This window comes from Felis catus, chromosome A2 (genome assembly GCF_018350175.1).
Source record: "Felis catus isolate Fca126 chromosome A2, F.catus_Fca126_mat1.0, whole genome shotgun sequence".
Taxonomy (NCBI): domain Eukaryota; kingdom Metazoa; phylum Chordata; class Mammalia; order Carnivora; family Felidae; genus Felis; species Felis catus.
Window position 1 is genome coordinate 5,773,375 of NC_058369.1, and position 15,138 is coordinate 5,788,512.

Here is a 15,138-nt window from a genome sequence, read left to right on the forward strand (position 1 = left end):
TCCCTCCAGAAGGATGGCAGTCCCCAAGTTGCCTTGGTGTTCGCCCACTGAAAGACAGTGCAGACTTCTGACTTCTAGAACCGCAGGATAATAACGTTGTGTTTCTTGAAAGCCACCAAGTTTGTCACAGCAGCCGCGGGAAATGTATACATACTTCAACCTCAGGGGAAGGTTCCGGCAGGTCAGCATCAGATGGCATCAGACAGGTGTTGCATGACTGTCCCCTTGGCATTCAAAGTCCTACGTTCTGGGTATGACCAGCCCTGCTGCTCCAATGCCTCCCAGAAACCAGTGGCCAAGTCAGTACCCCCCCCCCCCGTTCCGCTCCAGCAGCAGAGAGAACGTTAGAACTTTGGAAATGTGACAGAGCCATCAGAAGTACAGGCAATGCATGATTTGTGAAATGTCAACTCTCACCTCTTTGTCCTACAGCCGCAGAAACATCCAGACATTTCTCTCCAACGAGAGAGGAAACAAAAACCGAGAAACCTCGGTGAACCTGATATGACTTCACGCCTCTGGGGCCGCCGTGGGGAGCAGTGATGGCCAAGGCTGATGGCCGAGACCGAGGACCGATGGCCGAGGACTAGGACCGGCCAGCCCCACCCCTCCAGGGGCCGAGGCCGCAGGCGGGGAACCACCCTGCAGGCAGACGAGGCTTGGATGGGTCCAGAGGTGAAACTGTGGCCTCCACATTTTTTAAATATGTGGTGATAAAATTTACCCTCTTAACCATTTTATTAATTCTTAAAATTTTTTTCCAACTTCATTGGGAGATAATTGACGAATGTAATTGTATTTATTTAAAGCGTAGCATATGATGATTTGATACACACATACATTGCAGAATGGTTGCTTAACCATTTTTTAAGGGTCCTGTTCAGTGGCGTTAAGGACACTCATGCTGTTGTATGGCCATCTCTCCTGTCCATCTCCAGAACTTTCTCATCTTCCCCAAATGGAACTCTGTCCCCATGAAACACTGACTCCGCACCCCTCCCCCAGCCCCTGGCTCCCACCATCTACTTCCTGTCTCTATGGATCTGACTCCTCTAGGGACCCCATGGAAGAGGAATCCTACAGGGGCGCCTGGGTGGCTCAGTCGGTTAAGCCTCCAACTTCAGCTCAGGCTGTGACCTCACGGTTCGTGAGTTCAAGCCCCGCATCGGGCTCTGTGCTGACAACTCAGAGCCTGGAGCCTGCTTCAGATTCTGCGTCTCTCTCTCTCTCTCTTTGTCCCTCCCCCACTTGTGCTCTGTCTCTCTCTCTCTCTCAAAAACAAATAAACATCAAACAAGTTAAAAAGAAAAAAAAAACCTGTCTCCCCCAGCAGCTGCCTGCCCGTTTTATTTTCATTATTTTTTAGAAATTTTTATTACTTTTTTAACGCTTAATTTAAAAAGTTAAGGCAGCCTGTCACTGACATTATTACCACTCCTTGTCTTTCGTAAGCGCAGAGTGGACGTCCGTGGCCTTCTAGCTTCTGGCAGTCACTGATGAGAACGCTCTCCCGGGACGTCCCCTTCATCTTCAAAGCGATGACGTTCCAGAGGTGGCAGGCGTGTGTCCTTCTCGGGGGTGGGTGATGGGGGGGGGCGTGGAGTCTGAGAGTCAGGAGCCCTTTCCCTCGGAGACACAGGTCTGTCTTCAGCTCGGGGAAATGCTTGCCCGTTACTGTTCCAGGGCTCTGTCTGTTTTGTCCGTCATGGGAGTGTCGGGAAGTCCGTCCCGCTCAAAAGCTCCTGCCCTGGACCCCCGAGTGTCTTTGTGGGGCAGCCTTACTTCCACCTCTCCCCCGGGGCCAGCAGTCTGGCATCAGCAATGGCCGTCCTTCCTTCCACGGGGGTGAGTGGCAGCTTGGTCACAAGATGGCTAAGCCACGTCTGCAGGCCTGAGATGACCCCTAATCCTCAGAGTCCCTGTCACGCCCTGTGGCTGTGGTCTTCCTGTTCTCTCGGGCTTCATAGCAGTCAGTCCCCTGGGACATCTGTCCCGGGTGCTTGGGTTCATCCCTGGTGGCTGATCCTGTCGGGAATTGTCATCTCCAAGGCTTCTCTACTCTGTCCATTGTCCCGTCAGCACACAGGCTGGTCGGGTGCAAGGTGACAGTAGTAATGATGGAAACTTAATGATGCATCCATGGGGGTTCACCACGCTATGTATTCTCTCTACTTTTGCAAATGCTTGACATTGTCCACAACAAAAAGGTTTCTAGGGGTGCCTGGGTGGCTCAGTCGGTTAAGCATCTGACTTCAGCTCAGGCCATGATCTCAAGGTTCAAGGGCTCCAGCCCCGTGTCAGGCTCGGGGCCGACAGCTCAGAGCCTGGAGCCTGCCTCGGATCCTCTCTCTCTCTCTCTCTCTCTCTCTCTCTCTGCCCCTCCCCCACTCATGCTCTGTCTGTCTCTCTCTCTCTCAAAAATAAACGTTAAAAAATAATAATAATAAAAATGATTTCTAAAAAGCCTGCGTGATATCCAGTGTGCGAGGTGACTCCTGTATTAGGCTATCTCCTGAAATGCTGTCTGAAATTACAAAAGGTTCAGTGCCCACATGTCCATCAGCAGGTGACTAGGTAAATAAATTACAGTTCAGCTCATCAGTGGAGTCCCCTGTGGACATAAAAAAAGAATGAACAAGTTCTCTCCAAACGGACACAGAAAGAGATCTCAAGAAGCGGAAAGAGTAGGGGAGCCTGGCCGGTTCAGTGGGCGGAGCGTGTGGCTTTTGACCATGGGGTCGTGAGTCTGAGCCCCATGTTGGATGTAGAGATTACTTACAAATAAAATCTTTTTCAAAAGAGGTGGGAGGAGCAAGGGCTTTCATTGCGGCACTATTTCCAATCATCAAAAGGTGGAAACAACCCAAACGTCTGTCAAATGGCGAACGGATGGGTCCACAGCTTGCGGTCCATCCATATGACAGAGAACACCGTTCAGCCAAGCGTATGCTGCAGTGTGGACGAACCCCCAAATCATCACATACAGGGGAAGAAGCCAGATTAAGAGATTACATTTTGTATGATTCTATTTATTTATTTATTTATTTATTTATTTTTTTGTTTCTAAGGACTCTCTACACCCAACATGGGGTTTGAACTCACAACCCTGAGATCAAGGGTTGCACGCCCCAGGGTCGCCTGGGTGGCTCAGTGGGTTAAGCATCCAGCTCTGGGTTTTGGCTCAGGTCCTGATCTCATGGTTCAGGGGCTGGAGCCCCGAGTCGGTATCTGCACTGACAGTGTGGAGCCTGCTTGGGATTCTCTCTCTCCCTCTCTCTCTCTCTCTCTCTCTCTCTGCTCCTTCCCTGCTCACTCTCTGTCCCTCTCAAAAAATAAATAAATAAACTTAAAAAAAAAGAAAAAAGAGTTGTACATCCCACTGACTGAGCCAGGCAGATTCCCCTGTATGATTCTATTTATATAAAATGTCCAGCAATGGCAAATCCATAGAGACAGAAAGTAGTTTTGGTTGCCAGGGGCTGAAGGAGGGATGATGGGTACGAGGTTTCATCTGGGGATGATAGAAACACCTTGGAACTAGATAAGGTGTTAGTTGCACAACAGTCTGAATGTACTAAATGGCACTGAATCGCATACTTTAAAATGGTTGCTTTTTTTTTCTTTTTTTTTTCTTTTTTTTTCTTTTTTCTTAAAACAAATTTTTTTTCAATGTTTATTTATTTTTGGGACAGAGAGAGACAGAGCATGAACGGGGGAGGGGCAGAGAGAGAGGGAGACACAGAATCAGAAACAGGCTCCAGGCTCTGAGCCATCATCAGCCCAGAGCCTGACGCGGGGCTCGAACTCACGGACCGCGAGATCGTGACCTAGCTGAAGTCGGACGCTTAACCGACTGCGCCACCCAGGCGCCCCATGCTTTTTTTTTTCAAAGTTAAAAAAAATTCTTTTTAATGTTTATTTTATTTTTGAGAGAGAGAGACAGAGCGTGAGCGGGGGGAGGGACAGAGAGAGAGGGAGACACAGAATCCGAAGCAGGCTCCAGGCTCTGAGCTGTCAGCACAGAGCGTGATGTGGGGCTCGAACTCCCGAACCGTGAGATCATGACCTGAGCCGAAGTCAGACGCTTAGCCAACTGAGCCCCCCAGGCGCCCCTTCGAGATGTTTTAAAAGTCATCTCTACACCCAACACAGGGCTCGAACCCACAACCCTGGGATCAAGAGTCACACGCTCCACTCACCGAGCCAGCCAGGCGCCCCTCACATGGTTAATTTCATGTTACGTGAGTTTTACCTTAATTTAAAAACAAAAAACAAACAAACAAACCAAAAAAACCAGTAAAAAATCAGACAATCATTGCAAAGCACTTTTTAGTTTGCAAGTAAAATAAATTTTTACAGAGAGGAATGAAGCCAAGGATGGTTACACAGGTGCTAATGTTGTGTTTACTGTTAAAGAAAAAAGAATGTATGTATATTTATCCAAGAGACACCCCTTGCCCGGCAGACTGAGGTCTGGGGCTTTGTGGCCTGAGTTCAGATCTGCCTGTGTTCTTTACCGGCTGTGTTCTTCAGTGACTCTGGGACTCAGTTTTCCCACCTGTGCAATGGGGAAGATACATAGCAAAGGCCCCTAAGGGGTCTGTTAGGAGGGTCTGGCCCAGCACACAGGGCGTACTCCATGAATTAGGGGAGAGGGGGCTTGTCGCGCCCAGAGAACCAGACGGGGAAGTCCTCGGGCTCCAGCTGCTCTCTCTGCCCCTCCTGGCCTGGGCCTGACCTTCTCTGGGTCTTACGGGGACCCACCACCCCCCAGTCTGATTCCCAGGCATCAGGCCAAACTCCCCGCCCAGCTGCTTCCTGTGCTCAGACAAAGAGAGCTCTGTCCTCAGGCCACCCGGCCTAGGCGGGCACAGCGCCCCACACGGCACAGATTGCAGGCAACCCCCCCCCCCATGTCTCTTTGTCTGTCTGCCCTGTCTCCATCCCTTCCTTGGGCCTGGGCTCATGGACACCAGGGCGTCTCCTAGCCCAGGGCACACACAGTGGAGTCGTGTCGGTGGGAGGGGACTTTGGGACCGCACAGAAAGTGGTGGGGAGGCGGGGGCGTGTGGGAAGAAAGAGTGGAGCTGGAGTAACTCAGACATTCCATCATGACCTCAACAGGGTGACAACAGTGCGGGGTGCTCAGCGTAGCAGGGACGGGTGACAACTAACAGGAACCGGGGATGATGGACAGGCAGCGTGACGGCGACAGGTGACAAGGAGGAGACAGTGTGACAGCAACAGGTGACCATGAGGACATAGGCTGACAGCGACAGATGACACTGTAATAAGAGAAAGCCCCTGGGGATCCGTGTAATGTTGGTAGGGAGGCTGGGATACGGTGATAAAGGACAATAAGGAGACAGTGTGTGAAAATGACAGGTGGCAGTGGGGAGGCAGTGTTGGGATGAGAGAGGACGACATTAAGACAGTCTCTGATGGTGATGGATGGTGGCAGGAAGCTGTCAGAAGGTGTGACGGGAACAGGTTGGGAACCACACGGCATACAGGACCTTTGTCATCTATGTGGCCATCAGGTGACCCAGTGACCTCTCCCTGGGTCTGGGAAACGAGCCAGAACCTCTAGATGCCAGGTCCCACACGCCCCCACACTCCCCCAGCCAGTCACCCCTGCCCCCAACTTTGGCAGATGCCGATGTTGGAAGAAGTTGGGGTCCCCTCGGACTCCATTTTGCCGAGGTGGTGGGGAGGAGGAGGGAATGGAAGGTATCTTTGTGGGACCAGATCTGTGGGCGACTTGGGCATCACTCTGCCGGCTGTGGAACCCCCAAGCTCGGGTCTCCGGCCTCCCCGGGGGGTCTGTGCGCGACCAAGAGCCCTTTCTGCGGAGGGTGACTTCTCCTGCTCGCAGTGTGAGGACGCCAGCCCTCTGGGTGATGGTGTGATCGTTCATGGGTCACAATGTCACAGCAACAAGGTGTAGAGATGACGGGGGAACACCATGAAGGTGACAGGCAGCAAAGTCACCAGAACACAGCAAGGTGTCCCGTTGACGGGTGACAATGAGAGGGTGACAGCCCTGGGTGACAGTGACGGGAGGCCTTGGAATAGGGTATTGGTGATGCTACAACTTGGACAGGGAGACCGGGGGTGCTCTGCCCTCGTGACAGACAGTGTTGGGGTGGCACCGGGATGCTTCTGGGACACCCCGTGCCTATCCCTGTGTCCGTGCAAGACACATCTGTTGGCTGAAGAGCAGCCCAGGATGCACCTTGACAAAGGAGCCTGGGAAGAGGGGACGGAAGTGTCCCCAGAAGCTGGCTCATCCCCACAGCCTCTGGGCCCTCCCACACTAGAATCCCACCCGTCAGCTGCTCTTCTGGTTAATCCTGGGGTTCCTTCCGTAGCCCCGCCCCCCGGGGACCCCATTCCCTCTGCCAGGATGTCCTGAACCTTGTCCCTGAGGTTTCCCTCTGTCTCATGCCCCCCCGCCCCAGCCCAGTTCTAACCCCCACAGTGCAACTCTGGGGCGATTCTCACCATGGGAGCCCACCATGTCCGGGGGGAGCCCCCTGAGGGCTCCTCTGCTTACCCGGCCAGATTCCCTCTTTCCTTCTCTGCTCCCCCAAAGCTCCAGCCTCATTCAATTCCTGCGTTCTCCACGCTCTCCTGTCTCCAGGCCTTTACCTAAGCTGTTTCTTCCCCTTTTCTGATCTGCCCCTTTCTACTGAGCCCCAAGCCTCCCATCCTCAAACAGAATGCCCCTTTCCTCCCCATCCCTATCCAGGGGGTCCCTCTCTCCTGCCCAGGAATGTTGGCGTCTAGGTCTGCCTCCCCGGACCCACACTGGGAGATTATGAGTATCTCCCTCATAGGGTTTTTAGTTACTGAACGAGATAATGTGTACCACACGCTTAACACCAAGCCTGGCACGTCAGCATCCATTAAACATGAGCTCAAATTACTTTTACTATTTATTTATAACATTCTGGAAGTGCCGTGACGGAGACACGATCAGCGCAATCAGCTTTGGGAACGTAATAGGGTAAGCTAACAATTTGGGAGTAGGGAGGGGCTTTTAGAACCGGGCTCTGCCAGATGCATAGGAGTTTGCTGAGCGGCATTAACAGTTTCAGGTCCACCCAACTGCCCTGACTGGATCCCCACCTTGAGGGGCAGCGGTGGTCTCTGTTCTCAAAGCTGGAAAAGTGGTGGGTGGAACTTACAAGTTTTCACCGGGAAAGTACAGCCCAAACAGGCAGCCAAAATTCTGAAGTCTGGGCCCCTTTGACAGGTAGAGAAACTGAGGCCCAGAAAGTCTAGACCTGTTGGATTCTTAAACTCTTCATTTGGAGAATCAGGTGAAAACCGTGGGCCTTCTCAGGAAGGGCACCTTTGCCCAATGGTTTGCCTACATTCTTAGGGGCCTCCGGATCTTGGTTAAGAACCCACGCTCCAGGCGCGGCCAGGTGAGTTTCCAACGTCACCCTTGGAATTCTCCTTGCCCGCCCGAGGGAAGGGGAGGTGGCTTGGGACGACGAAGGGCGGCCTCCTAGGTGAGTCCCGGGACCTCCCGGCCCTGGCTGGCTTCCCGGCCGCCCCAAATCGGAGCCCCGCCTCAGGGCTACCTCCAGATCAATTCCTATCCGAACACGCGGTTCCTGCAGCCCCACCCCCCCCACCCCCCTCCAGAGCCCTGAGCCCCCCCTCCCATCTAGCCTCTCAGCCCCGGCAGAACTCTGGGTACCCCCCCCCACTCCGGCTTCTCCAGCCTCTCCGAGTCTCCCCCCACCCCACCGCAGCCCCAGGCCCTCCCCCCAGCTCCAGCCCCTCCCCCCAGCCCGGATCCGAGCCCCCGGCCCCCGCCCCGGGAGCTTCGAGGTGCAAACGCGCCCTCCCCCGACTCCTCCCGCCCCCAACTCCCCCCGCCCCCCCCCCCCCCCAGTGGCGGCTCCGGGCTGCGAACGCGACGGGGTCGGCCTCTCGGTTCGCCTTCCCGCCCCGGGCCCCCGGCGCCGCGCGAGCCGGCCCTCCAGCGCGGAGCCCCCGCGTCCGCTCGCCGTGCCTGCCTCCACGCGCGCCGGCTCGCAGGTCGGTGTCGCGCGGGGCCCGCCGGGGCGCCCGCGGGGACGGCGGGGGGCGGGGGAGGCCGGGGCCGGGGAGGGGGAGGGGATTCCTTTGTTCGCGGCCGCAGCCCCGGGCCCACCCGCTCCCCTCTCCGCGCGGGACGGGGGCGCCGGGCGGCGGGAGGGCCGCGGCCCGCAGGTGAGGGCGGAGCCGAGCGCGGTCGCGGCCCGGGGGCCCTCGGTCCTCGGCCCTGCCGGGTGGAGAGCGCGGCCGGCGGGTCCCCCTCCTCGTCCGCGGAGCCCCGGACCGCTCGCTTCCCGCCCGGCGCCGTGCGCGCCTTCCCCGCTCATTCATTCGAGCACCTCCGGGACGCGGGGCGCGGAGGGCTGAGGGCGGAGGGCCGGTGGGGGGGGGTAGGGGGGAGGAGGATGCCGGTCAGGGGTCAGGACTGGTCAGAGTCTCTACCCACCCCCCCCCCCCCCGCAAGCCCGGGGCAGAGGGGGCGGGGAGCGAGGCGGCGTGCGCCCCGAGGCTGCCTGGAGAAGGCGTCCTCCCCGCGCGGATTGAGGTGGGACAGCTTGGAGGCGAGAAAGGGGTGCCCCTCCCCAGCCAGGCTGAGGCTTCCCGACTCTCGCCACGGTTGACAAGGGTCTCTCCCTTCCCCGAGGACCTGGGGACCACCTGGTCAGGCTGTCTTGGCACTCAAGGCCCAGAGAGGGGCAGCCACCGGCCCAAGGGCACACAGCAGACTTCCTGCACGGTCCCTACCCAGGACCAGTTCTTCTCTCTGGTCTGGAAAGTAGGAGCTGAAAGGGTCCCCCAGAAGGCCACTTGGTCTGTCTGCTGTCCTCCAAGTATTCAGCTTCCTTCCTCCTAACCCGCACCTGGTCATCTCCTTCACCTCCGTCTCTAGCCTCCTGCCCTTCCAGGTTCTGGAGAGAGCCAGCCACCTCCTCAGAGGGGGGGTGCACCCATCCTCTCCCTCTCCCCGCCTCTGCCTGGGCTTCAGCACTCACCCACCCCCAGCCCCTCACTAACTGTGTGATGGCCTTGATTTGCTCCTCTGTGCATTGGGCACAACAGCTATCCCTTCCCTGCTGGGTGGAGGGAGTGCGCCACCCTGATGTGCATCCGCCACCTGTCCCCCCTGCCCTCGGGTCCCCGCCCGTCAGCCCTCCCAGCCAGGATTCCGGGAGTCTCCTCAATGCCTCCTGCCTCCTTTGGAACCAGCTTCCAACTCCTGGTGACTCATCTCCTCATTCGTCCTGGAATTCTGTCCCCTCCTCTCTCTGGACCCCTGCCCCAGCCTCCTCACCTGCACGCTTCCTCCCAGGCCCCTGCAAGCCCTTCCACACCCCACCAAACACCCATTCTGCCTTTGTTCCTCCCTCTTCACGCCCTTCAGGGCTTCTCCATCGCCCTGGACCGCAAGTAGAAGTTCCACTCCACACTCCTCCCGCCTGTGCTCTCACTGCGCACTCTGCTCCCAGCACTCTTCTCTCAGCTAACTCTGAGACATCACACCTCCTCCAAGAAGCCTGCCCTGACTGTTCACCTGGTTTTGGGCCAGGGCTGGATGCCTCCCTGGGCTCTAGTACCTGTTCCCTGTCCCCTCACCCTGCCATCCAGCCGTCCCAGCCTCCTGGTTCCCCTGGGTACTCTGTGGCTTCTGCTGCCGTTGACTCTGCTTCCCCTCTGCAGCCTCTGAGGGACGCACGATGGTTCTGAAAGGCCTGTGCTCAGCAAGGAGAAGGGCTGGGGCTTTCACCATGGCCTGGGGTCCCCTGGCTCGGCTCCTGCTGGCCTGGACGGCCCTGCTGTGCATGGTGGGTGTCCACGGCCGATGGGACAGGGCCTTGGAGTCTGCAGGTCCCGGACGTGTGCGGAGGCGTGGCAGCCCGGGCATCTTGCAGGGGTGCGTGGCTCCCGGCATGCTGACAGGCCCCTGGGGCGTGGGCTGGGCTGGGCTGTCCTGCTGGGTGGGGGCTCACCCGCTGTGCCGCACTCTCCCAAAGGCCGAACGTGTGCGGCTCTCGCTTCCACGCCTACTGCTGTCCCGGCTGGAGGACATTGCCAGGCGGGAACCAGTGTGTCGTTCGTGAGTGCCATCGCTCTCTGGAGGTGGGGCCGGGGGAGGGGGACGCAGGGGGCGGGACGCCAGGGCAGCTCTCTAACCCCCTGGCAAGTCCAACCCTGTTTGCCAGCTGACTTGACCAGGAGCATCAGGCTGAACCACAGGATTGGCCCTGGCCTGTCTTCAGGCTCCCAGGCCACCCTGCTATGTTCATTTCCTTTGCCTCACTGCCTCCTTGTCTCTGTCCCTGCCTGTCTGTCTCCCTCCCGTTGTCTCTCCCCCATCTGTCTCTATCTCTGCCAGTCTGTACCCCCCACCCCCCAGGTTCTAGAATCTGACTCTACCCCCAGGAGAGCCCTCCACCTCCACACCACAGTCACCGACCCAGCGTCTCCGGCTTCTGTCCTCGGTGCTCAGCCCTTCTGGCCCAAAGAGCCCCTCTCCTCGTGGCTCCCACAGAAACCCAGAGCCTTGCCTGGGCACTGGTGGGGTGGGGGCGGCAGAGGATTCGGGTCCCAGCCCTGACTGACTGTCACCTGCTCTGCCCATGCCAGCCGTCTGTAGGCACGCATGTGGTGACGGCTTCTGCTCCCGGCCCAACCTGTGCACCTGTGCTGATGGGAAGCTGGCCCCCAGCTGCGGGGGAAGCCGAGGTGAGCGGGGAGATGGCCCCCCGGGGGCAGGAGAAGAAGGTTGGAGGCTCCCGGATGCCACTGGGGGCCCAGGCTGGTTTTGCCGGAGGACCGACCAGAGCCGGGCCGGGCCAGCCTCGTCTTGCCACCGATCTCCTGCATCTCGAGGGTTTGTCACCACTCTGCCGCATGTCCCTCCTCCCGTCCTTAGGGTGCAGCGTCAGCTGCATGAATGGGGGCAGCTGCCGAGGGGAGTCCTGTCTGTGCCAGAGGGGCTACACGGGCACGGTGTGTGGGCAGCGTGAGTATCTCCTGTGAACACCTGGGCCCGGGGGGCCTAGAGGGCGGGTCTCTGCTGTCAGCTGCCCCACCCACCACCCGCGGGCCACTCTTCTGGGACCAGGGAAGGGAGGGACATATGTACCCATCGTCACAGTCTTCTCATTGGGTCTGGGCCACATGGTGGGGGTTCCTGGGTGAAAATGGGCTTTGCGGGGCCCCAGCTCCCTCTGCTGCGAGGGGACCTCAGGCCACCCTCCTCTCTTCCTCCACAGCCGTCTGTGACCGTGGTTGCCACAACGGGGGCCGCTGCATAGGGCCGAACCGCTGCGCCTGTGCGTATGGCTTCATGGGGCCGCGGTGTGAGAAAGGTACCAAGCTGGGCATAGGGGCCTTGGGGGATGGCAGGGGGCTTCCCGGCAGCCCCTGAGATGTAGCCAGGCCCTGGGAGGCTCCAGCTGGCCTCCTTTCTATTGTCCCTGGTGCTGTGAAGGGCAGAGAAACTGCTGCTCCAGGGAAGGGCATCAGGGAGGGCTTCCTGGAAGAAGAGATAAGTCAGAGTTCATGAGATGGACAAGCCTCCCTTTAATGCACCCCCCCCCATTGTCAAAATACTCCCACAGCTGAGGTGGGGCGGGGGTCATCTGTTGGGAGGCAACGGTGTTTTGTGAAAAGTTGAATGCGGGGCAGGCGGAAATAGCTGGACAGCCGGGCCCGGGGCTGCCCCGTCCGTGGGCCCGAAGCCGAGCGGATGGTTGAGGTTCTGGCGGAAGACAAGCGAGGGTGACTCAGGGTGCGCAGAAAGCACGGAGCCCAGGGGAAGCTGAGAAGGAGAAAGCCAGCAGGAGTGGGCAGCGGTGGGGATGCCGGGCTGGTGAGGTTTCGGCTGCGGGAGCCACGAGGCTGCCCCGCGTGTGTGGCCCAGGAGCCCAGGCCGGCGGAGGTGGGCGGACCCCAGCGTTGGGAGGTGCTGCTGAAGGAAAAGACCCATCTGTGGCCAAAGCCGGGGTGGGGACGGTGTAGCGATGAGTCAGAGGCTGGAGGGACTGGGAGGGTCACCTCGGTGCGAGCCGGGTGCTTTTGGGAACTGGAATTCGGGCTGACCGATGGGGAAGGGGAACAGCGTGGGGTGGCTGAGGGGGAGGAGGGTCGGTGGGGCGGGTGAGAGAGGGAGGCCTGAGTGGGTGGTGGCTGGTGAGGGCCCCAGAGAGAGGCAGGAGCCAGGGGGATTCCAGAGTTCTGGGTGAATTAGGTGAGATTCTGGAACTGTTTGGGCTTAGTGGAGTCGGGACCATTGCTGGTTTCTGCGTGTCTCCTCCTCCATACGGGTCTAGGGGGCCCGGCTTTGCCTTCCCCTTCTGGGAGGGGCTTCCCTTGGTCTGTCGCCAGCCCCTTGATTGGAACCATCTGGAGGATGGAACCAGGAAGCCCACATCTGAGCCCGTGTACAGAGGTGGGGGCACTCAAGAGACCACCTTTGGCCGGGCTCAGGGGTCAGGGGTGTGGTGCTGTGCTGGGTCCCTCCTCGAGTCTGGGAGATCTGGCAGGGCCTGGCCTGCACTCAGGGATGAGACAGGCTGTCCTGCTGGGTATCTATGGTCTCTGCCCAGGCCTGAAGGGAGGGTGGGCCAGGGGGAGTGGTCGGCTTCTCTGACATGCTCTGGTCTTTGTGGACTTGGAGGTCCTGGCCTCTCTTTTGGAGGTTGGTTGGGGAATGCTTTGGGGAGAAAGGGTTTTGAAGGGTGAATAGGAGTTCGTCTGATAGGGTTGGGGTACAGCATGAGTAAAGGCTGCTTGCTGTATTGGTAAAGGAGGCCACAGCAGTGGTCCGAGTAAGAGAGGTAAGGGCCCGAGCTGGGGCTGCAGGGATGACAAGTTCTGGGGCGGGGGCAGCTGAAGTAGCCAGCTACCCTGTCTCACAGACTATCGGACGGGCCCCTGCTTCGGTCAAGTGGGCCCTGAGGGGTGCCGGCACCAGCTGATCGGCCTCGTGTGCACCAAAGCACTCTGCTGTGCCACCGTGGGCCAGGCCTGGGGTGTCCCTTGTGAGCTCTGTCCTGCACAGCCTCACCCCTGTCGCCGAGGCTTCATCCCCAATATCCACACGGGGGCCTGTCAAGGTAAGGGAGTCAGCGAGTAGGGAGGACGGTCCTGGGGGCCAGGGCTGAATGGGATCCTTGCAGCCTTGGTTCTTCCCTCTGACGGGCCTCTCATTCCCTTGCAGATGTGGATGAGTGTCAGGCCGTCCCGGGCCTGTGCCAGGGGGGCAGCTGCATCAATACCGTGGGTTCCTTCGAGTGCCGCTGCCCGACTGGACACCGGCTCAGTGAGAACAGTGCCAAGTGTGAAGGTGGGCGATGGGGAGGGTGACGACTGGGGGCCTCCTTTGGCTCCGGGCAGCTCAGGCTCCCCTGCAAGGAGGAGGAAGAGGAGGGGTACAGCTGGTGGCAGACCCGCTTCTGACTAGGCATCCGTCTACACAGATGTGGATGAGTGTGTCAGCGTGCTGGGCCTCTGCTCCGGGGGCGGCTGCACCAACACAGCTGGCAGTTTTGTGTGCACCTGTCCCCGTGGGTTTGCCAGCAGCCTGGATGGCTCCCGCTGCCTGGGTGAGCTGGGGCCTGGGGGGTGCTGGAGGGACAGGGGGCGGTTGGGAGACAGGCCCCGTGCTCAAATATATTTGCAACCCTTCGGCCCTTGGGCTCCTCTAGCCCTCGGGTCTCTATGTCCTTCTGTCGTTTCTGGAACAGGGTTCCCTCCCCTCTGGCTTCCTGGCTCCCTACCCATTAGCCCTTGTGCTCTCTGGACCCGGGTCTTTAAGCCCCTCACTTCCGCCCCGCCCCTCTCCCGCCACCCCGCCCCTTGCCCCGCCCCTCTGCCCCTCAGACGCGGGACTCCAGTGCAGTTCTGGCTCACGGGCCACCCTTGTTGCGTCTCTGGCTCCCTGTCTCTATGCCTCCTGACCCTCTGGCCTCGGTCTCTGTGCCCTTCTACCCATTGCGTTGTCTTCTAAAGAGACTTCCCAGAGACTTGTAAAGAGTTCCCCATCTTCCCCCACACCCTGTGTCTGAGAGAGGGAAACAGACCCAGAGGGGGAGGTTTGCTTGAGCCAACTCAGTAAGTCCAGAATATATGACCATACCCAGCTCCCCAGACCGCCCCCCCCCACCCCCCAGCCGGGGCCATGCCTCCTACCGAGGCCCACACTCCTGTAAGCCCCCCACCCCCACCCTGGACCCCCTCCTGGGAGGCGGGGGACCTTTGGGCTCTCACTCCCTGTCCTGCTGTCCTGCTGAGCTGGTCATTAGACTTTAGACATTGCCGGTGGTTAATGAGGTTGGCCAGGAATATGGCCACTTGTGGCGGGGGATGGGCAGAGCCCTGGTTTGGGGAGGAGCGAAGGGGCTTGGCAGTTCCCCAGCATCACCAGGGCCCCTCTGGCTGGGCCTCTACCAGGCAGGGTTGGGAGTATTGCGTTTGGAGTTCTGCCAGTGTGCTGTGGCCAACACCAGACCTTCTATGCCTCCACCTCTGGGGGCCATCATGGCCAGCGTAGACGACACCTCTGGGCAAGTCCCCTGGAATAAAGGGTGGAAAAAGGGGGTCTCTCCCAGCCATTAAACAGTAGAGCCTAGACTTGAGCCAATGTCCTGGGTGCCAGCTGCTACCTGAGCTGCTCACAAACTCTGTGATCTCAGGCAAGTGTCTTAACCTCTCTGTGCCTCAGCTTCCTTATCTGTGAAATGGGGATGGTGGCGATACCTACCTCTTGGAGTCGTGGGGAGGATTAAATACAATTTTGGAGTGATTTGCCCAGAGCTGGATGTGGTGGGCATGCAATACACATTCACAAAGACGAGAGAGCGGTGTAGATGGGGCGCTTGGCTGGGCCCGATCACCGTGGGTGCTCTGTGAGCAGAAGCAGCATCGTTTTTGTTAAAATCCTCACATTCTGTCTCTTTCTTCCCTACTTGAGAGGTGGCTGCTTGGTCAGATCCCCTGGGGTTTGGGTATCTGAGGTCCCATCCCTCCTCCCTCTTTAGTGGCTGTGTGACCTTGAATGAGTCTGTTGACCTCTCCTCCTCTGGGTAGGCCTTGTCCCCCTCAACCCACCTTTCAAGG

The 15,138-nt window shown here is 58.7% G+C and overlaps 1 protein-coding gene across 2 annotated transcripts in view; it reads left to right on the forward strand.

The window, feature by feature from the left end:
• Positions 1–8,608: 8,608 nt before the first annotated feature.
• The window catches only part of FBN3 (fibrillin 3), a 59,058-nt gene continuing 52,528 nt past the window's right edge, over positions 8,609–15,138 (forward strand). For both annotated transcript variants that reach the window (XM_045045016.1, XM_045045019.1), the window contains exons 1-8: positions 8,609–9,946; positions 10,047–10,129; positions 10,660–10,758; positions 10,949–11,038; positions 11,292–11,387; positions 12,939–13,136; positions 13,241–13,366; positions 13,500–13,625. In XM_045045016.1, coding sequence (XP_044900951.1) covers positions 9,750–9,946; positions 10,047–10,129; positions 10,660–10,758; positions 10,949–11,038; positions 11,292–11,387; positions 12,939–13,136; positions 13,241–13,366; positions 13,500–13,625 — 1,015 coding nt within the window. In that variant the 5' untranslated portion in view covers positions 8,609–9,749. The remainder of the gene's footprint in view (positions 9,947–10,046; positions 10,130–10,659; positions 10,759–10,948; positions 11,039–11,291; positions 11,388–12,938; positions 13,137–13,240; positions 13,367–13,499; positions 13,626–15,138) is intronic.